We start from the raw sequence: 23,777 nt of genomic DNA, 5'->3' as shown, positions 1-23,777 counted from the left end.
GTTGTTGGGGATATTCTCCTTTTGATATTCGCAAATTAATGTCGAATTTATGTTGTCTCCGTTTTCACGTTTAGGGTTGAGTTGATGTTTAATTTTTCCTTTTTGTTAAATACTTTGTTTCCACTTGCTGATTTCACTTGCGATTTGCGCGGGATTTTATGTACGAATTCGAATTTGTTGAAGTGTTTTTGTAACTCATCGGGTATTGTTTTGTTGCAAAAGTTATTAGTGAAGTTTGTGGCGGTTTATCTCCTCTGCATTACATCTCTATTACTTTTCGGAGTATTTGATAGTAATGCAGAGGAGTATTTGTTTGCGCTAAACATGCCGGCCGCCTTGCAGTATCTGCGTAATAAAATGGGATTAGTAGGGTATAATTTATATATTTCAATGTGATTAATGAGAGTGAATTGAATGATAATACTTAGGGTACTTCGTTATCATAGGGTTCCAGTGAGGGTCCAGCCGAATGCTGTATTTTGTGCTACCACTGTACTATTATCAGGGGTAAACAATCCACTTCGGATAATGTGTGGGTATACATCTGCTCCAATTTCAATCATCATTTCTCTGTTGGTATACAAGTGTTGGTCAGCGAGGACTAAATGGTCAAAGCGTGTTTGAACATCGTCACTTAAGTCCTGCTCATAAAGTTTTTTGGGTAACTGCTGCGTGATTATCGAGTGGCATTCAGAACGAAATTTGTCATCATTAATTGATCCAATTTGTATGTTGCAGATGCGATATGTGTTGAGGTATGTTATTGGAAGTTTCAATTTTTTTACAAGTTCGGCCGCTATGTTTGTTATTTTGAGGGTCGGGTTTAAGAGGGCTCGAACTTTGTGCCACATACCATCGCATTTCAATCGGATAATTGTTGTGGGTATTAGCATTTGTTTAGCCAGCAAGGATGGTAATCGGGTCTCTATTGGATGTTTTTGAGATACTGGTTTCTCTACTATTTTTCCTTCATTTTCCGTGTATAATCTGGGGTGTCCATGTAGGGATGTGTGGTGCTTCCCATTGCAAGTGGAACATCGGTTCTTACTTGTGCATTCTTCTGTCTTGTGGGACCTGGCTAAACAATTAACACAATATCGATGTTTGATGACAACTTCGTACTTTTTATATATGTTAACCGACAAGTACATGGTACAAGTGGCTAACCGGTGATCCTTTTTACATAATCCGCAAGCAACGTGACGATGAGTAATTCCTCTGTGGGTTATAGTTTTACGGGTCTTGTGGTGATAATTTTCATTTTCTTCTCGAATAGTGGGTAGAGTTGTTTGGAAACGTCGAATGCGTCGCGACATTGTTTCATTTTCAGGCGTTGGTGTTATGCTACGGGTTACACTATGGGACCGTATGGTGGACGTGAGGCTATTTCGACGAGCGTTTAATGTTTTAATGGTGGTTGGTGCCATTTCTCTAAAAAGAAAGAAAACTGTTAAGTTATTCTGTACTTAAAATTACAATTTTTGTAATGGGGCGGGTTATTGTGCCTTGAGCAGTGCGGATTTCAACCACTCGTGTATTATTGTCCAAACCGAAAAACACCTTTTCGATTCGGCCTAATTTCCACTCGTTTGGTGATGTGTTTTCGTTTCGAATGACAACAAGATCATTTACTTCAACGTTACGCTGGGGGTATTTCCATTTATAACGTCTGTGGAGTTCCTTATGGTATTCTTCCTTCCATCTTTTACAGAAATGTTGGTAAAGTATTTTCAATTTCTGCCATCTGTTAATGATGCTTAAGTTAGCATCCTCCAAGTTGGGTTCGGCTGGTGTTAGTATTGGAGTACCTATTAGGAAGTGTCCTGGAGTCAATGGTTCCAAGTCTGATGAGTCGTCGTTTGTGGGGCTTATTGGGCGAGAGTTTAAACAACTTTCGATGCGGGTTAATAGGGTAGCAAATTCTTCGAAGGTAAATTTTTGCACTTTGGCGATCTTTTTTAGGTGGGTTTTAAAGCTTTTAACGCCTGCTTCCCATAATCCACCCATATGTGGAGCTCCTGGTGGATTGAAGTGCCATGAGATGTTTTGATGACTATGTTGTGTTGTAACATTAGTTCGAAGTGTTGTAATGAATTCTCGCCGATCTTTAGTCAATAACTGGGAAGCTCCTACAAAGTTTGTTCCGTTGTCGGAATAAAGATTGGCGGGACATCCACGCCTGGAGAAGAAACGGGTGAATGCTGCTAGAAATGCTTGTGTAGTGAGATCGCTTACGGGTTCGAGATGTATTGCTTTAGTCGAGAAACATACAAATACACATACATAGCCTTTGGTAATTAGACATGCTCTCCCAGTGTAGTTTTTGATATCATAGGGTCCGGCGAAGTCGATACCCGTGGTAACAAATGGTCGGGTTAGTGTTGTTCTTTCCTTTGGGAGTGCTGCCATTATTTGGGTTTGTTGAGTCCTTCTATGTATGGTGCAGGTTTTGCACTGATGAATAGTGGTTTTAATCAGCACCTTTAGTTTGGGTATCCAGAATTCTGATCGTAAGAGTAGAAGAACTAGTTGATTTCCGCCGTGTAGGGTTACTAAGTGTGTAAATTGGGTTAGTAGTTTAGATATACGACTACTATAGGGTAGTAAAATTGGGTGCCGCTCGTTGTATGTTAATGCTGCAGAATTGTTTAATCTGCCATCAATTCTCATGACTCCTTTAGGGTCAATGAATGGGTTTAGTGTTAATAATGAACTTTTTTTGTGTATTTGGGTTTTATGGGTTAGAGCGTCATATTCTTCTCGGAAATATGCTTTTTGGGTCTGAATGATTAGCTTCATTCGTGTTATTTTGAATTCTTCCGGTGTGATCTCTTGGTTTGAGTATTGAGTTTCTCGTCTCCTTGGTGAGGCGTTTGAACAAAACCTGAATATGTATGCGATGGTACGAATAGCTCTGGGTAGTGAGGAAAACCTTTCGAGAATATCCTCATGGGTCGTGATCGCAAACGTCTTAACTGGTTTATTCTCAAGGGTAGTGTTGTAGGAATTAGAATCAGTTATTGGAAATTCATCTTTTCCTCGTTGTAGCCATTCGGGTCCTTGCCACCAAAGTTTGCAATTGAAACGAAAGTGGTCCAAGTGGTTTGCTTAACCAAGCTAGAACTATTGTGGAGTCTGTCCAGAAATATTTTTTATATTGGGTTACATTTAATTGGGTTAGAGTAGAGTTAGTAAGATTAGCTAGTAGGACAGCTCCGCAGAGTTCCAATCTGGGTAGAGATAGGGTTTTAATAGGAGCAACTCTAGTTTTTGATACTAAGAGAGTTGTCCATATTTTGTCACCAATTAAGACTCGTATAAAGAGTGTTGCAGCGTATGCTTTCTCTGAAGCATCGGAGAAACCGTGAAATTCGATTATTGCTGATGGAGAGAAGTGAGTCCAACGAGGTATTTCGATTTGATTTATATTTTCAAATTCTTTCACGAAGCTATTCCATCGATGAAGGGTAAGTGGCTTTAAACTTTCATCCCAGTCAGTTTTATCAAGCCATGTTTGTTGCATAATTATTTTTGCCGATATTATAATTGGACTAAGCCAACCAGCTGGGTCAAATAATTTTGCTATGGCTGATAAAACTTCACGTTTAGTATATGCGGGTCTTTTCTCCATTGGGTCGACGAGAAAGAAAAATATATCTTTTTTTGAATTCCATCGAATGCCTAGGGTTTTCGTGTTTTGTGGTTCCGAGAGGTTGAGGGTTTCAGTGTCTAAGAGATGATCGGGTGGAAGTCCTTTTAGAATGTGTGCGTGATTTGATGTCCATTTTCTCAAAGTGAATCCTGGGAATTCTAGGGCAGAAATAAGTTCATCACGTGCAGATTTTGCGGTGGTTATGTCGTGGGTTCCTGCTAAAACGTCGTCCACATACATTTCCTGACGCAGAATTTTTGCTGCTAATGGGTGAGTTTTTTGAACATCATCGGCTAACTTTATGAGGGTTCGGATTGCTAAGTATGGTGCGCAGTTTATCTCCTCTGCATTACATCTCTATTACTTTTCGGAGTATTTGATAGTAATGCAGAGGAGTATTTGTTTGTGCTAAACAGAGAGTATATCTACAATAAGACCTTTAGACTTGTCAAATGTTAAAATCTCCAGAGATAATTACATTACATTATACATAATGAAGATCTGTAATTAAATCTCTGGCATAGAAACGGAATTTCTATAAAGTACCAAAAGATTAATATAGGAACATTTAAAAAATCGAAGAGACGACAGACCTGATTTCAACTTTTATAGTCATCTTGGTCATTTTGATACATATGTGTTCATATAACTCTTTTAGGTATAGGTATTAAAAATAACCGTTACGTGAACAAAACCATTATACTCTATGTACAACATGTTGCGAGGGTATAAAAAAATGAACAATATAAAGAATCATATTTTTCATACATACATAATTCAAATTGTATTGTGTTTTAAATTTAATTTAATTAATTACTGGAATATGCGAATGAAGCCAAAATTTGCTAAACGTTCTAGGGGTCAAATGCAGAACGTATGATTAGATTATAGTTCATAAATATTGAAGTTTATTTATTTAATATAGTAAATAATAGTATTAAAATTCATATTAATGATATATGGCTTAATCTCTTCTTGCTCATATGTATGTATGTATGTCTTTATTTGTAAATACATACATATCGCTCATTTACTTGAATAGTGTCACAACTCAAAAAAGTCGATTTTCGAGGAGAGCGATTTAAAGCGATTTAAATTTAATTAATTTTCACCAATACGAACAACACAAAATATGTCGTTCTTTCTGAAAAGAAAACCAACTTCATGCTATGACAATATGTGTTGTAACACAAAATATGTCGTTGTTTCGTAAAAAAATTATAATTAATTCTGGCACAACTGAAAAGTGACGTTATTGTGGTTAAAAAATATTGCAACATAACAAGTTTAATAACGGCACATTCTTATTTCACCGCTTATTTTTCTGCCCATCGGAATGAAATTTTTATACAATATGGACGATGAAATTGCGCACATTTCTGCATACTCAACTCAAAAATCGTGTTTTTTGAGTTGTGACACTATTCAAGTAAATGAGCGATATGTGTAATTCTTTTAAACCACTAATATAATAAAAAAGCGTTATTTACAGTATGTACATAAAAAGAACCATTAGACTTCAATGTCACTGAAACACCATATAAAAGGATAATTAAAATTCAACACTTCTATTGGTCACACCGGGCAATATATTTATAACTTCATAACATTTACTTTTTAGTTCCAAATTTTAGCACCTTATGTTTCATATTTTTGGAATGTTCCCTATTAAAGTCATTATATTAGTAAATAAAACTACAAATATATCTTATCAACTTACATTTTTGGTTCATTGCGTTTGCCAGTTTGATATCGAATGAAAAATTCGTAAAACGCACAAGTTTCAAAATCGTAAACGCAATACGGAGTACATCATCGGGAAAAACAAATGCGTTGAACGAAATTTACGATTCGATTGTCGCATTTACAGAGTATCTTTTTTTCGTTTGCGAGTTTTTTCACTACAGAGTAAGCCCCCTGTGCAGTGTCTCCAGCGAGTTCTTGAATATCTGGAAAATCTTCGCTATAGCGCTACTTTTGACGATTTTGCAGACTGGTGTTTCGTTGATTTGCAATTTTGGAGTCATTTAAAGGAAGAATGTGCCGTTTGTTTGCCTACTAACAGGTGCCAAGTTGCCCCTATTCCCGTTAACCTTGGTGGTAAGAATTAGTGATATTGGTACAGGAATTACATCAGCCCTCATATACTATATGAAGATTTTCTTTTGGACTTTATGCCGAATATATGTATGTATATCAATAAATTGCGAGAGTATAAAATGTTCGGTTGCACCCGAACTTTGCCTTTCCTTATTTGTTACAAATTGTTCTGGGCTATCGACATAACCTTATACAATTGAACAATGACAAAAATATTTTAACAAAGCAACATTGACAACCTTGAAAATATGATTATTTTTTGTTTTCTTTTTTTATAAAATTATCTTATTATTACCTTCCTCGCAATTTTTCCATATCTACATACTTTCTAATCTTTTCCTGGCCTTCCACGAATATTTCAAGACTAAAATTAGCCAGATGTTCTCGACCAGGCTGTTCTCGACATTTTGCGAGACTAACGAACATAGCAATTAACTTTTATATCTATTGATTACCAATTGTTTGTATGGGAGATTAGAAAAGTGTAGATTTTAGACTTTTTCAGGAATTTTTTTTTAATTTTTCTCTTCGTTAGAACCACCCTTGTACTTCAAGGAATATTGTAAAAAAAGAATTAGCGAAATCGGTTCAGCTATTCTCGAGTTATGCGCTTAGCAACACATTTTACGATTCATTTTATATTATAGATTTTAGAAGTATTTTGCTCTTCTACACTTATGTTAAATTTTATATGTTTTGGGCATATTTTCTGCTGCATCAATGTGGTCACTTCAGTAAGAATCACTGACATTGTATTTAGGTTGTGTTCAGCAAAGAATCGTTGCGCTGGATAATCTCCTCTATCTGACTGTACCCATTTGAACCTCGAAACCGAAAGTCTTCTCTTTTTGAACGCAATAAATACTAGTTCATGAAATACACTATAGAAATTTATGTTTGATTTTTGAAAATGCTGTGATTTATAGGAGCACATTATTATCATACTACTTTTTTATATTGACAAAAAAAATATAACGACTAATAAACAAAGTTTCTTTCAAAATTGGTTGTGAATATATAACTGCAAATATGTCATTTGATTTTAATTACAAATTTTGGGTTGGCACAAAAAAGGATATTGAAGACATTATAAAGAGGCAAAATGTATTGAAAAGGAAAGACCCGATAACCAATCCGTTGGTTACGTATAGAATATTTTCTGAACTGTATGTATTGTACGTCGAACTGGTCAATAAACTGAGCTATGTTTATAATTACACGTTTCAAGTTCAGAAACGTAAAGTGGTCAGAGCGTTAGTCGAATCTGCTGCTCGACGATTGATGGAACTAAAAACAGAACTAAAGAATCTGGAACTAAGTGAATATGTTTACACTGACAAAGCCTTAATTGCGCGAAAGCTGAATCCTTATGATTTGGTTATTTGGCGTTCTCCGCAATTTTTATATCGACGGCCACCTGAAATACAAAACATAGTGTATGAAAATAGAATATTCATGACTGAAGAAGAGAAAACTGATGCCGATATGAAGGACAAAGTCATTTTGTGTGATGCAGTTACGCTAATACAAGCTCATGAGAGAGCTAGAAGCGCCCGTGTCTATAAATCTGCCATCAAATATGATAAAAAAAATCTCAAAGTGTTTCAGCGAAGAAAAGTTAATTACAGCTTTACACACAAACCTGATCAACCGATGAGCATACCTGTGAAAAGAACAATGTTCAATGCGGACTTTGTTAAACAAAATGAACATTGCCAGTATTTATTTGGAACAGATAATTTTGAGCGAAAATCGAAAGAGGGTAATATAGATGTTACTACTTCAAATTATTATTAAGATTTACAAATACATAAAAATGATTATTGTAGATATCGATGAAGATGAGCTTAATAGGATTCGTAACGAAGCAGCGTTAAAGATTCAGTTAGCATGGAGAGCTCACAAAAGTCAAAAAATACTTAAGAAGAGGACTATTTTTAAACAAACATTGTATGGCATGAGAACTAAAAGGAGGTTGATTAACCCAAACCAGTATATGGATTCAGTTATGGAAACATACAGAAATGAAAAGTTTAAGATAAAGCTGGATGAAGACTTTGTTCGATTAATGACCGATGAACGAACCAGATTATTGCAAGAAAAGTCTCCATGGATAATGGAGGATATATCTGATCATATACGTGCATGGTTCAAAGAATTGTAATATTCACAATACATCATTATTATATTATAATGTCATAGTCATATATACACATGTATATCCTTTACAGTTACGATAAAGTGGGTGATTTTCATCCATACCCGGATGCTTTAAAATCTGGAACGGTTTTAGTTTTAATTGACGAAACATTTTCTCCAGAAGAGTTCAAAGAAAAGTTGAACGAAATGAATTTGTCCAAAGAAGAGAAAAAAAAGAGAGCAGAGAAAGCAAAACTACAAAGAAAGAAAGAAAAGGAAAAAATAAAAAAAGAAAAAATAAAAGAGGCCAAGCGGAGGAAAAAGATGAAGGAACAAGGCATTTATGATATAGCGTATGATATAAAGACTAATAAGAATATAGGTAAGCTTAATCATTAGTTAAATAATGCTCACACACCATTATTCAAATATACAAGTTTTGATAAGTAAACAGCTTTCTCACTCTTTTTTGACAACCCTTCTGCGTTAGCAAAACCATACTGTTTTTTTTTCGAAATATCTTCAAAAAATTGTTCAACATCTTTTATATAATAGCTGGTTTTACCAATACAGGCAAGGGGTGGGCAATACTGTTTCATTTATATCTGTTTTTTTTTCGAATTTTTTTATTAACATTTGATTTTTACATTGCGCAAACGGAAATATTTTTGAAATGAAAATGAAATGTTTTATAGTAGTAAAAACTATTTTAACCGCTTCGGTATTATTCTTATTCAGTTGCATATATAGAGATGCTCATCTCTTTATTTAACTTAATGCATTTAAAGTATGTACGATTGCAGAAAAACTAATAAAACTAATCTATAGTCCAAAAAAATTCCAGTCGATGGTCCAGGATGGACTGTGACAAACATCAATGTGACAGCGAGTTAATTTAAAATGGAGGTGATGAATACAATTATAAGAAAGCAAAAAGGGCATAATAAGAAGAAGAAGGCAAGAACGGGTTTAAAATAGTGTTTGTAGGAGATAACTACTGACTTTCCAATCGCACTTCTTTGTTGTCACAATTGTTTATTTCGCAGAAGGAAATTGGGACTATATCCTCAACTTTGTCTCTTTTTGTAACTCTCTCGATGAAAGATTATGTACTCAATCAACGTTATTTATCCATTGTTAGAATCTTCCCAGCGCTTCAATTGAAGCGAAAGCATAATGTGTAGGTCAACATCTGCCAGACTAATCTGTTCGTTGTTGCCTGATGATTTATTATAAAGTTTTAATACTAATTTCCGAAAATATAATTAAATGTTTGTTTCATGGAGAACAATTTTAAATATTATATTATCTATGACTTAATAGCAAATAGATATTAACTCTCTGCTGGATGTGGCTTTTCTATACAAAAAAATTAAAATTCAAACCATTATTAGAAGAAAATCGGACATATTTTTATACTACTTATTAATTTTGGATCGAGAATAGTAGTATTTTACACAACTTAAAATATATTGTTAACTACGTTCACAAAAAAGCGAATAATTTTTTCCCGTTTTTCTTTCCTTCGCAAAAACAACCTTTTGTAACGCAGTGTCAAATGCTGTCACTACTTACCAAACCTTTTATAATTGAATCATGCTCACACACATATACTACGGTTATGCCTCATTTCTACTCGGTTATATTATACACTATTTTTTTACGTATGTAGACGCTCGTTAAGCTCGTTCAAGGTGTCAGAGTATTTTAGTTTTGTTCATCTAAGAGTGTTTGTGAGACCTACATTGTTTTGAAAAAAGAGGTATAATCAGAAAACTCTTGCGACCATTATTAAAAAAGTTCTGTAACTTAGCAAAGAATTAACCTAAAAACTGCTGTGAGACTTCGTTACATAGGTACTAAACTTATATCAACGAAGTTAAGTGGAAACATTCGCTTTTATATGATTTATCATAACAATTATGCTATATGTATGAATACAAACTGTACGACTACACAATACGGCAAATTGTATATTTAATGTTTTGAGTATAAAGTTATTGTGTGTAAAACAAAATTTGGCAAGGTCCAGAGAATTTTTAATGAGATATCCGCATACTGGATACATTTGTTGTTGCTGTTTTTTTGACCCCCAAAGATAAAAAAACTTGAAATTGAAGTTATTTAATTAAAATTTTGCAGAAGTCAAAAGTCGTTAACAAGTCTTGAATTTTTTTTTGATTGAGACTTTTAACATAATTGCTGAGGGAGTTTATCTCTCTCTGTCTAAGACTCTGTAAGATATTTCGCATAATATGAGATTCTGTGTAAACTGATGTAAATCAGCAAATCATTTTTATTTAAAAGAACGTCCTTTAATTTATCTAGAGTAATATATGTATAATTTATATGGTGTAACGGAATCGCAACATTTTGACACCTGTTTAACAGCTTTTAGTCTGGGAAAGAGGAAATAGTCGACGATGCTCAAAAATCAATTTACTTTTAGCGACTATTAGCTGATTGCACTGCGACATCACTTCTTGCATCTCTTCATTTTTACACACATGACGTAGTGTGACTCAAAATACATAATTGACTTGTACTCATTTCTAAAAAGAGTCTACATACATATTATTTTGCAGTAAATATTGAGAACACTATAAAACAATACTCTATTGACTGGAGGTTAATTGATGAATATCTCAATAAAAATCATGAAGCAATAAAGGATTGGGTGACCGAAGGAGAACTTGCAATAATACATAGAGAACTAAGAGCTTTGGTGGATGAATATATGGTGTAAATATATTATTTCTTCTATTATTATATCGTAACAAAAATGAATTTTTAACATATCGCTCATTTACTTGAATAGTGTCACAACTCAAAAAACACGATTTTTGAGTTGAGTATGCAGAAATGTGCGCGATTTCAGCGTCCAAATTGTATACAAATTTCATTCCGATGCGTAGAAAAATAAACCGTGAAATAAGAATGTGCCGTTATTAAACTTGTTATGCTGGATTATTTTTTAACTACAATAACGACACTTCTCAGTTGTACCAGAATTAGGCATGGATTTTTATCTGAAAGAGAGACATATTTTGTGTTACAACACATATTGTCATAGAGTGAATTTGGTTTTCTTTTCAGAAAGAACGACATATTTTGTATTACAACGATATTGGTGAAAAGTAATTAAATTTTTCGTATTGATTTTTTTCAACAAAACGACACATTTGACTTATGACGGCGAAATTGAATTATTTTTTTCACAAATAACGACATAATACAAAATGGGTCACATTTATGCCTAAGAAAAAGCATTAGTACACTCTATTTGGTCCATTTATGCTCAACATTGTATTTAATATATTACAGGCCACTAGATTTGTCAATAAACAGTTGGAAATCTTCTATATTTGCTAAATAAGAGACAATTGAAAACTTTAAATCGCTCTTAAAATCGACTTTTTTGAGTTGTGACACTATTCAAGTAAATGAGCGATATGTATAGTTTAACAAATTCATCTATTTACCTGAAATATTTATTAATAATTAGAGCTAATATTTATAATAATATTTAGAGCTCAATAGAGGGTCACTCGTTGTTACTGTATTTAGATCATTAATTTTACTTCCAAATTTGTTGTCATTGTTTCTCATGAAACGTTACTTGTTTTATTGCATGTTTGATACTATTTTCGATGTTGATGTTGCATCCAATACATACTCATGTAATTGCTACCCAGCAGATTTTAGGATGATCGTTTGAGACCTCCTGGATTAATCCTTTAGGAGATATCCTATACTCCCTATTACTCCTAATACTCGTGTGTAAATACACGTAAAATTGTATACTCGTTTTTAACATTGCATGTCATTGGAACGCGAGTACTCCTTTTAACCTCCTAATGGAGATCTCTATGATTAATCCCAAAGCAGATTAATTCAATGCAACTTTTTTTTTGGCTCTATCCCAATTCAATTTTAAGAGCAGGGATTATTCAAAAACAAGGACTCTGTAGATGCAAAATCATTCATGTTTTTAATAGGAAATATCATTAATTCAATCTTCATCGGTGGAAATATGTCAATAATCCGCTCCAGGAGTATAGTGCTCTGCGCCGATATTTCCTCTAGCTTCCGTTTTCTTTGTTCCATGTTTTTCAATTTCATTAACACTTTCCACATCATTTTCATTTTGTGTATTATTATTTTGTTTTTTTATATAAATTATTTAATTTTTTATTCACTAGGCGTTTTAAATGCCTTTTAGAGTACATTTAATTATCAATTTAAAATATTTAATACTCAATAGATATAAAACACTTAGATATAAAAACTTACACAGTTGAAATGAACAATTGCTTGAAGACAAAAATTAACAGTTATTATTTCCCGTTAAATTGTAATTTTTGAATCAAAAGTACGATTTTTAAGCTACGAAAAATTAAAAAATCGACTTCATTGCTCCTAAAGGAGGACAAAAGGAGATCAATACTAAAATAAAATATAAAAAAAAAAACATAATATAAGAACAAAATTAAAAAATCTCCCTTACTGCTCCTAAAAGAGGTCAATAGTAGGACTCCTTCATTCCTCTTTTCAGGTCTCGCTTTTAAATCTGCTGGGTAACTACTTTCAATGACAATTACGCTCGCTTAAGCTCCAGTTACCGATGCTTGACTTGACCTAGAGAGACTTGAGAACTGTCACATAAAAGATCCGTTTAATGGGCCTTGCATGTATTTGATTACCGAACGCATGACTTGACTTGAAAGTCTGTTGAATTTAGAACTCTAAGTTACGTTGACATTTGTACTGCTCTCCCTCTCTCACTGCTTCTCTTTTTATTCTCATTATGACACTATTCCAGTGTTGCCTGAATGTTTTCGTTTAAAATTAAATATGTTAAAATTCCAATCTTTAATATTTATAAATCTTCAAATAAAGAAAAAATTAGATAATTCAGAGGAAAATACCTTTTTCACAACAATTATTTTTTAATGTGTTTAATAAAAAATCTTTTATTTTATTTATAACGCAAATACTTGTTTAACTTTAAGTGCAATTAACAAATCAAATCAAATAGGTTCGATATGAGGATAATTTTTGCAACAGAAACATAACTATTGCGAATCTCTCCAAGAATTTGTAGTGATCTGCTCAGAAAAAAATATTTTGCGAATTTATGTAATGAAAAACTGATTGTAAATGTTCAAATACAATTTGAATAAATTATTTATTCACCTATCATTTATACGCTTGGCTGGCTCCAATTTATTACATCTTCTAACAATTCTAAATATCGAAAAACTGAACTACGCGTGCACGTTTCTTTTGTGCTATTCTGCTCAAAGCTATATTCATATATGTATTTATTAAAGAGTTTTCTTTCAAACAGAAAATCTTAACGTGTTCACAGATTTCCTAATAGTGAAGTTTTTTTGTATACTAGTTTTAAAATCTTCAATCTTGGTGATATTTTAATTTAAAAAACTTAGTTTTAAAGCTAAATCTGAACATCTGGCAACTCTACCCCGAAGCTATAATAATAACAGCTGAAGTTGAAGTTGTGTGAAGTATAACTGCATCTAAGTTTCCAAGCTGAGTCAAGTCAAGCACCGGTAACTGGAGCTTTACTTATTTTCGTTTGCTCAGTTGTACAGTTGTACATGCTGTAGTTATCCTTTTTCTGCGTAAAATGGAAGAAATTGGTAAATAAATTACCACAATACCAAATACATCAGAGTCCCGATTATCCCAACGTGAATATCCCATTATCCGTACGCATTCGCCTCGTCTCTATTTGCCAAATTCAAAATATATAAAAAATGATAAGTTCATTCTGATGAAGAAATCGTTGAGAATTTGAACAGTATGGCCAGAGAGATGAAGAGACTGACACTGGAGGTGTATGTCAAGTATAATCTCATTTTCGATTATCCGGAATACCTCTGGTTTTATTTGATCCGGATAATCGTGATTATACCGTACAATAACATTTCTTATACACTAGTAGACGCATTTTTTCGAGCATTTAGTTCCCAAAAGTAATTAAAATCAATTTGTATGTATGTGATTGGCGTTGCAACCTTTTAGTCGGTTATAGCCAAATAAGACGATAGTGCGCCACCTCTCTCTCCTTCACAGTTCGGCGCCAGTTGGAGATCCCAAGTGTAACCAGGTCGCTCTCCACCTGGTCCCTCCAACGGAGTGGAGGCCTTCCCCTTCCTCGGCTTCCTCCGGCGGGTACTGCATCGAACACTTTTAGGGCTGGAGTGTTTTCGTCCATTCGGACAACATGACCTAGCCAGCGTAGCCGCTGTCTTTTTATTCGCTGAACTATGTCAATGTCGTCGTATAACTCGTACAGGTCATCGTTCCATCGTCTGCGGTATTCGCCGTTGCCAATGTTCTGAGAACCATAAATCTTGCGCAAAATTTTCCTCTCGAAAACTCCTAGTGTCGTCTCATCTGATGTTGACATCGTCCAAGCTTCTGCACCGTAAAGCAGGACGGGAATGATAAGCGACTTGTAGAGCTTGATTTTGGTTCGTCGAGAGAGGACTTTACTGTTCAATTGCCTACTCAGTCCAAAGTAGCACCTGTTGGCAAGAGTTATTCTGCGCTGGATTTCTAGGCTGACATTGTTCGTGTTGTTGATGCTGGTTCCCAGGTATACGAAATTATCTACGACCTTGAAGTTATGACTGTCAACAGTGACGTGGGAGGTCATCAAAAGGGGGGTGTCTCATCCGAGGCTTTCGTAGGTTTTTCATTGGTACTTCGTTTTTATGTGGTGGGTCCCAAGCCGTACGCACAACCACATAAGCGGGCTTCGCCTTCTCACTTTAGCTCGCCTTCAAACGGATGTCTGTTGGCTACCCAGAGGATACTTGGTCTAAAACCGGAAGTCGTGAGCTGCTTGAACCATGTGGAGAAGAATCGTTTCAGGTCACTCCCAAGTGAATGACAATCAAAAACTTTCCTCACTTGCGTGAACTTCTACACATGATCCCATCCTCCTAAAAATAAAATCAATTTAATAGAGTAAATTTCAACGAAAATCAATGAAATCTGTCCATATTTTCCCCTAACCCCCATATGCACAATATACATACATACATATGTACTTTTATTAGTACATTCTGTACTTTTATTATTAGAACATCAATATACATACAAGAAAGCTAAAAAATTTATAAAAAATAATTCGAGGTAATTATGAAGTTAGAAAAATGATGTTGAAAGAATGCGTTATAGGCATAAAAGAAATCACTAATCCTGATCATTTTTAATATAACAATTATAATTCTATAATTTAGATTAGAATATGAAATACTTCGTAAAGCCCTTTGTATGGACCAAAATAAAAAATACAGACCTCAAAAACGCAAAAAAGGTAAACCTAAAAAGAAGAATAAGAAAAAGAAAAAGATTAAAGACATGACAGCTGATCGTACAATTGAGTCATTGTATGAGGAGCTTAAAGCAGGAGGCATAATAGAAAAATGCGACAAGAAGACCTTCGAATCGTTTATTTCGGATTTCAACTTTATTGCGGACGACACACGAGACGAAGATCGTTTGACGTAAGTTTGGTCTTTTTGTCAAATGTTATGAAATAAGCGGTATAGCTTATAAATCAAGAAACCAGAGTAATAATGGTACGATGTCGGCTGGTGCTGCACGCCCAGCAGTAGTAGCTTAAAGTTTTTGTCGTTTCATTATGATATGAGGGATTTTTATATTCACAATAACGTAATATTTGTGTTTTTTTAGTTTTTGTTCGTATACAACTTTTAAATGTTTGCTTTGCGGTTATTTATTTTCAGAACATTGGGACCGGCCAAAGGCGATATTAAAATTGTAGTTCAAGAATGCATGCTTGGAATGGGAGAATTCACTGTAGATAAACCCAAATCTCTTTGTATTGCGGGACCTTTGAATAATGGAAAGAAGTTGCTTTCTCAAATTATTGCATTTGAAATAGGTAACTTAGATCACAGATATAGTAAGGTAAAACTTATATTAGTATATATACCAATCATTGTAAAATAGTAGCGAATAAATTCGTTGATTCCAAAGCGATTTACGTATGTATTCGTGCTTAATCTCCTTTTGCAATCTGCTATACAACATAGAACTACATAACATAACAAAAATTTTATTGTAATAACTAGTGTAGAGAGAAATGTTTTTACTTAGTCTGTTTGGTAAAGCTTTGGTAGTTTGTGCGTTATCCAATGTAATTATAAAGAATGCTCTTCATGAAACAGAAAGTATTTGTTTTTCTCATACATGCACTTTTTTTGAACTAGGCACTTTTTTGAAGAACAAATTGGACATTGTCATTTATTCTAATTTAGTATTATGACAATCATTTAATTCCATTGGTGATGTTAATAATTTCTACAAAATATTGCATTTATATATAGTATTTTATAATACTACTTAATTTCTGTTTACAAAAAGAGAAAAAATAATATTTCTCTAAGAATTTTCGTACTGCCAATGATATCTCAGTTATACCTTCAGGTTCACTCATTTCAACGCCTTCAATTCCCAAATTGGTGTAAATTACAAACGCTTTTAATATATCCAAACAACACAAAATTTTGTATGCCCATAAATACAGTTCAATAATAAAAATCACATGTAATAAGAAATTTTCATTGATTAGAACTAAAATTCAACTTTACTTAAATGTGCTGTTGCATTACAATCAGATGAGCTTTCATATGTTTGAACTATACTTTAACAACTTCCTGATCCCCACTTTTTTGTAAAACATAATGGGCCTAACATTGAATCCGCAGCAAATTCGATTTCGATACGATAAAGATTTTCGATCGAAAATGTTCATGCAATCATTGATTCCGTCGATAAAATGCTTTACCACAAAGTGAGAACATAAAATTGTTTTATCGGGTTTTATCGACAAATGCTACAAATTTGATAAACTTTCTGTGGTTTTTGCATTGTTAACAAAATTAAAACTGACCTTAAACTATTGTGAAATTTCTTCCAAAAAATATTTAATTCGCCTGAGGATCTTTGAGAAAATTCTTTCGCTCTTTCGAGGGGCCAACTTTATATCGCTTTTAAACAGCTTAAATTTATTTTTGTTAGTCTGTTTTTGTCTCTCGTCTCTAAAATAACAATTTAAAAGATAATTTAGTCAGTCATCAGTAATCTATACTAATATTATAAAGCTGAAGAGTTTGTTTGTTTGTTTGTTTGAACGCGCTAATCTCCGAAACTACTGGTTCGAATTGAATAATTCTTTTTGTGTTGGATAGTCCATTTATCGAGGAAGGCTATAGGCTATATAGCATCAGGAGCGAAGAAACAGTGGTAAATGTGTAAAAAACGGGGGAAATTATTTATCTTTGAGGGCTTCCGTTCCTTGCGCCTCGAAAGCGGTTCAAGATTAGATACGCTAAGGATCGAGAACGGTTGGACCATTCTTGATGAAATGTTCAGAGGTTGTTCGTTGTGGATCTTGGAAGGTTTAGTCGGAAAATTGTAAAATTCCAAAAAGTGACTTTTTTCCATACATTTTTTTTTTTCAATCTATCTATAAAAAAAACAATTCGGAAAAGTCGGAAATTGGCAAGTGGCAACAGAGAATTCAGAATTGCAAATGAACGGTGACATCTACAATGAAGCATTGAAATTCATATGCCATACTGAATCGTGCATACGACAGAATAACTTTGGAACAACAAGTATAATTGATTTTGGCAACAATACGATCTCAAAATGGCATTACGTTGGCTCTCGCATCTACTGGAATTGCAGCAACGCTACTTGAAGTTCGACACTGTAGCTTCAGTTATGAGATGAGCGCAATTTTCTAGAAGCACTTGACAGAACAATGAAAGATCTGTGGAAAAATAATCGTCGCTTTGGTGTCGTAATGATACTGTTATTTACAAACACATTCTGTTATTTCGAAATCAACAGCGGCGGAGGAATTGTGGCGACACGTGAAAACCATATGATTGACCATGAAATGGGGCAAATTCTGGTTAATACTTCTAATGGTTTAATATCAATCCGAATAGTAGCCAAATTTATCGTAACTACGATTGGTTGAGTGCACGCAGATTTTTAACTGCCAAAAATACCGATGTCGATGATTTAATATATACGACTTAAAGTCAACTTCCGGGAGATTTGTGTTCATACACATCGATCGATCATGTTGAAAATGAAGACGAAGCTGTGAATTATCCAATGAAATTTCTAAATTCTTTGTCATTATAATGCTTTGTCATTTATTATGCTTCGCAATCTACAACCAATGTAATGTAATGTAATAGTTGCAAGAATTTTTTAAAGGGACTTTCAAGGGTGCAGAATGCTTGATTCCACGAATTTCTTTGAGTTCCAACGATTTGCCATTTCAGTTCAAACGTATTCAGTTTCCAATGAGACTTGCATTTGGGATGACAATCAACAGGACAGTCGCTGAAGGTGTGTGGCATAAATTTCATTCACGAGTTGAAAAATCATCTTCAGTGTATATTTACGCACCGGAACAGAAAACAAAAAATGTTGTTTATTAAGCTGAGTTACATTGAAAATTTAGAAAAATCGCAAATAAATGTTTTCCAACACGATACAAATTCAACTTTGTTTTCAAAATAAATAATTTCACGCAGTGCAACGACTGCGGAGTCAGCTAGTGGTTTACATAAAAACTTCTAATTGCACAGTGGTTCCGCGCATAGACCAATAATAAAAAAAAAAATCATCTCTCGATTTTGTGTCAAAATGTATACCGATGGCCTCCAAATTATCCAAACTTTCTATTTGCAAACCGGGTTTGCCTAAAAATGTAACGGTAGTTTCTAAAAATTTGGTTAAATGCATGAACACCTGTACATTTTCATTTTCAAAGCACAACAGAACTTTTTTTTTTAATTTGCAGCAACAACGCACTTCAAATTGCTCTGATAATTGTTTAGGTTAACAAATCAAGATTATTATATTCTCGCAACAAAGTTGCTAAAGAGAGTATAATAGTTTTGTCCACATAACCGTTGTTTGTAAGTTCTAAAACTAAACGAGTTCGATATAGGGTTATATACATATATCAAAATTATCAGGGTGAAGAGTAAAGTTCAAATCCGGATGTATGTCTGTCCGTCCGTCCGTCTGTCCGTCCGTGCATGCTGTAACTTGAATAAAAATTGAGATATCTTAATGAAACTTGGAACACGTGTTCCTTGGCACCATAAGAAGGTTAAGTTCGAAGATGGGCGGAATCGGACCAATGCCAAACCCACAAAATGGCGAAAACCGAAAACACATAAATTGCCATAACCAAGACATAAATTAAGCTATGAACTTAAAATTCAAGGAAGGTGCATATTTGGATGTAATTTTTTTGGGAAAGTAAGCGTGGCCCGGCCCCCTACTATGTTTTTTGTACATATCTCGTAAACTACTAAACCTATATCAACGAAACTTTCAGTAGTCGATTTTTTCAGGCATTTCCAAAATTGGAGAAAATCGAATTATAACCACGCCCACCTCCCATACAAAGGTTACGTTGAAAACTACTAAAAATGCTTTAATTCAGTAAGGAAAACGAACAGAAGCCTTAAATTTCATTATAAAGAAGGAACAGAAGAGTTGCATTCAAAATTGTATGGGCGTGGTTCCGCTCACTTATGGGTCAAAAACCATATCTCCGAAACTACTCGACCAATTTCAATCAAATTCGGTTTGCAATATTTCCCTTGCATCCCAATTATATGTTGTGAAAATAGGCCAAATCGGTTCACAACCACGCCTACTTCCCATATACCAGAACTTTGAAGTCGATCTGAACCGTTTGCTTTACAATATATAAAGTAAGCACTGGTGAAGATATCGGAACAGAACTTTGCACAAATACTACATTTATAGTGTGGCATCGCCCTTCTAAAAATCGTCGAAATCGGACCATAAATTTTCAAGGCCCCATGTATCGAACATGAAGACCTTAGGGCTTCTAATTTTTTTTTTTACCGAAAATATAGGTAAGCCGTGCCTAAAATACATGAAATCGGGTCATAACTTAAGCTAACTGCCATATATGTTCCTAATATTAGGTTTTCCAACATTCAATGGAGTTTGTACCATATATGTATATGCCGAATATGTGGGTCAAATTGTTTGTTATATTAATAAAATTAAATAAATAAATTGCGAGAGTATAAAATGTTCGGTTACACCCGAATTTAGCTCTTCCTTACTTGTTTTTAATGGATTTTGAAGTTAAAGGTATCTTTTTTATCTTATGAGGTCAATTAAGACTAACTTGTTTCCTGGTTTTTGTGAAATTAATGCCTTATGTGATTTATTTATTTGTACTTTTTTATGCGTCTTCAATTTGTTTACATAGAGTTTTAATTGTGTTCGCGAGTGGAGGCTGAATGGGGGAAACTATAACGACAAATCATATTCAGCTTTTTCCCCGCTTTTTTAAATATTATTACAAAGCCTGACTGAAAGTTTTGACGCTCCGACCATGACCATGAGGAGTATTTTGGCGCATCATCGGTATATAAGTGCAATAACCGTGCTATGTGAGCTATAGGATCTAGTAGTCCGATGAGGCCAATTTAAGCCCAATATATGTGTATGTATGAATTTGTTTTGGAAAAGTGGGCATGGTTAACTTTACAATATATAACTCAAAACCCGTTAATCTATAAATTGAAGGTAACACTATATACATATCGATGGCTTAATATAGAAAAAGCGTGTCTACACTTTTCGTGACTTTTCAGGAGAAGGAAAAACTGAATAAAACCTTAAAAACTTAAAATGCAAAAAACATCTCTATTGCAATTTTTATTCAAAACAGGTAACAAATTCAATTGTGGTATACTTTGTTATTATTTTTAATTTCTTTGAAGTTATTTGAGATAGAGATTTATGTTGTTATTGTAACTTCGAATGAGTTAGGGTTTTTTTTTATTTGACTATAAATCCGTTATTTACGATCATAGCCCACTAATTTTTTAAGGGGAGGAGTATTTGACAGTGGTCTACCAAAATATATTAAAAACGCGATTTCGAAAAAAATGTAGAAACGCCTTTTCTATATTAAGCCAATGTTATGTACCCTACACACAGAATCTTCAATAGAAGACTTATATATTATTACTACTAAGCAAGTGTATTCCTTCCTTATTTTTTACATTTTAATGCTGCTACTCTAATACATATACATATGTATTTACAAATTGTCACAGATGCTGTTTTTATGAATCTTAGTCCAGAGAAAACAAAAGCGTACACTAATGAAGACTTGAACTATTTAACGCACGTGGTTATGAAAGTTGCAAAAGCGTTCCAGCCGACGATAATATTTATACAGGACGTTCATAGAGTGTTTTGGAAACGGATTCCGAAAGAGCAAGAGTATTTGAATCCTCGGTTGCTTCAAAAGGTTCTCAGCAAGAAGATTTTAAAAGCAATCAAAAAGGAAGATAAAATAATGCTTTTGGGCACGACTGATGCGCCATGGTCTGCAAAACCAAAAATGAGGCGGGTGTTTCAAAAGTCGCTATTGATTCCTAGATGTGATTATGGCACAAGTTTTCTACTTTGGCTTGAAGTACTCGCTAGTTATGCGGGCGAAGATTCCGTCGATGATTACGTTTACTCCGCACTAGCTAAGGTGTTTAAAAATTATAACTCCGGTGATATTACGGATAATATTGCAGACACTTTGAATGTGCGACGCCGTATGAAATTGAAATCGAAACCTTTAAGTCCATTTGAGTTCTTAACACACTTTATAGGGGGTAATCAACCATTATTCCCTCCAGAAGAGAAGGTAAATATAATAATTTACCATTACTTGTTAGATCTCAATTCTTGTTAGATCTCAATTCTCGTCTAGTACATATTTTGTGTTAAACTTGAAATTAATTTGTTTTAGCTAATGGACAAGTTCCAGAAATGGTATCAAAAAGCAAACAAGCTTTGTGTAGCAAGGAGAAAGTTTTTCAAGAAAAAGGAAGAGAAAAATAAGAAGAAAAAGTAATTTGTTTTTGATTAAGTGCGCTGTAATTATTTCAATACAAACATATGGTGAACGAATTTATAAATGGTTTTTTTATGATCTTCAAAATTACATGCTTATGTTAATTGAACAGTATTAATCAAAATTTTTTGTTGTGCTCTTGAAATAATTTTATAAAATTGAATAAAACTTAAAATTAAATTAAACAGTTATAGCAATACACTTTGGTAATATATATTAGGTATAATATTAGCTTATACCTAAGAAAATATACTCATTTAGTTTCATTATTAATTTTTGATTTATGTATTATATTTCTGAGATGTTGCAACAAATTTGCAAAGTGAGTATAATAGTTTTGTTCACATGACGGTTGGTTGTAAGCGAAATAAATATAGGGTAATATATGTATATATCAATATGGGTAAACTATTTGTTCTGTTAATAAATCCATTGCGAGAGTATATAATATTCGGTTACACCCTACTTTAGCCCTATCTTACTTGTTATTAATATAAAAAATTAATCATGTTAGTGAAGGTACAAACTAATAATCATAACTTTTATAACGAGATTAAATAATATTAAACGCAATATATTTAATTATATTGCGACATCTTCTTTTCAGATATAATAAACAATTAAAATGTAATTGGGGTATTTTATATAAGTGAAAATTTTACCAGATGGGCGAAAATTAATATATTAGGGGAATATCTGGGCATACTCACTAACATGTTTCCATTATTCAATTAAGATAGCTAACAATTCGATATACAGTAGTTTTCCGAAATAAACCGCTTATAACGAACAAGCAAATTGTTTAAATTGAGTACCTTAAATAACGAACATCGCGCATTTGTAAATACTCGGTTTAACGAACAACATGTATGTTCCACATTCTCATCGCTCATTTACTTGATTAGTGTCACAACTCAAAAAAGTCGATTTTTCAGGAGAGCGATTTAAAGTTTTCAATTGTCTCTTATTTAGATAATATAGAAAAATGCCATCAGTTTATTGACAAAACTAGTGGCCTGTAATATATTAAATATAATGTTGAGCATAAATGGATCAAATAGAGTGTACTAATGTTTTTTCTTGGGCTGGCCCAGCGGAGAAGTTTCTTCCGCCTTAGAGGCGATAAATGAGCAGATTTTTGATTTTATTGAGTTTATTTTCATGCTTTGATTATGATAATAAAAAAAATTAAGTAATTTAATGATTCTTTATTAGCTATGTATTTTGGTGCATGGGTTGCACTCTTCAGTGAAGTACCTTGTAATTTACAATCAGATGTTTTTCATTTTATAATCAGGCAAGAACAAATAACGCAGATGGTCGTCTGTCCCGTGAACATGCCATATACACATAATTGACCATTTGAAAAACATGAATTTTCTAAATTCAGGCCACATACTTTCAAGGAGTAGCCTTCTCATTTGTTAACGGTCATACAGAATGTAAGAAGGATCGCAAATTGAAGTCGCTTAAACTCCAACGGCAAATCGGTTGCTATCACCGGAATCCTCGGAATGAGAACTTTTTCACCTTCGAACTTTCCTTTGAGTATCATGGCATAGATCACATTGTTCATAAATTTTCTTTATGAACTAAACGCGTTTAGTTAGCCAGTTTTATTTGGTTTAAGTTTCGATGCATGACTACTACGGAGCCAATAGACGTAAATTGTGCGATGGCAAGCCAGACACGTCCAAGAATTTTAAAAAATCAATTGGATCACAGTTAGTGACTTTTATTACACAATTAATATATTTGAATGAATTAAGTGTACCAATTATCTCATTCTGAATTATATATTTTAGGTTAATTTTTGTCTTAACCTTGCTTCATTATTTTTGTGTAGTATAAAATATATTACTACTCTCCAACCAAAATTAATAA

General features: G+C 33.6%; 1 protein-coding gene across 2 annotated transcripts; it reads left to right on the top strand.

Annotated features, from left to right (window-relative positions):
• The first annotated feature begins 6,692 nt into the window (after nucleotides 1-6,692).
• LOC105220531 (dynein regulatory complex protein 11) lies at nucleotides 6,693-22,166 on the top strand. 2 transcript variants are annotated; one of them, XM_011196972.3, is made up of 8 exons: nucleotides 6,697-7,514; nucleotides 7,582-7,912; nucleotides 7,984-8,273; nucleotides 10,477-10,633; nucleotides 15,166-15,432; nucleotides 15,676-15,833; nucleotides 21,097-21,683; nucleotides 21,789-22,166. In XM_011196972.3, exons 1-8 carry the CDS (start codon nucleotides 6,782-6,784, stop codon nucleotides 21,891-21,893), a joined length of 2,628 nt encoding a protein of 875 aa, XP_011195274.1. In that variant the 5' UTR covers nucleotides 6,697-6,781; the 3' UTR covers nucleotides 21,894-22,166. The 2 variants fall into 2 exon arrangements, with proteins under 2 accessions (XP_028901694.1, XP_011195274.1); XM_029045861.2 differs by lacking the exon at nucleotides 15,166-15,432 and having other exon boundaries at nucleotides 6,693-7,514.
• Nucleotides 22,167-23,777: the final 1,611 nt, after the last annotated feature.

Source organism: Zeugodacus cucurbitae, chromosome 4, assembly GCF_028554725.1.
Source record: "Zeugodacus cucurbitae isolate PBARC_wt_2022May chromosome 4, idZeuCucr1.2, whole genome shotgun sequence".
Lineage (NCBI taxonomy): Eukaryota > Metazoa > Arthropoda > Insecta > Diptera > Tephritidae > Zeugodacus > Zeugodacus cucurbitae.
The sequence above is the reverse complement of the archived record's forward strand: the minus strand, read 5'-3'. Positions and strand labels throughout refer to the sequence as shown.

Excerpts from the sequence above, each read along its gene's own strand:
- LOC105220531 (XM_011196972.3), top strand. The coding sequence starts at position 6,782 with ATGTCATTTGATTTTAATTACAAATTTTGGGTTGGCACAAAAAAGGAT. Across the intron at positions 7,913-7,983 it reads CGTGCATGGTTCAAAGAATT|TTACGATAAAGTGGGTGATT; the intron begins GTAATATTCACA and ends TATCCTTTACAG. Across the intron at positions 15,433-15,675 it reads CGAGACGAAGATCGTTTGAC|AACATTGGGACCGGCCAAAG; the intron begins GTAAGTTTGGTC and ends ATTTATTTTCAG.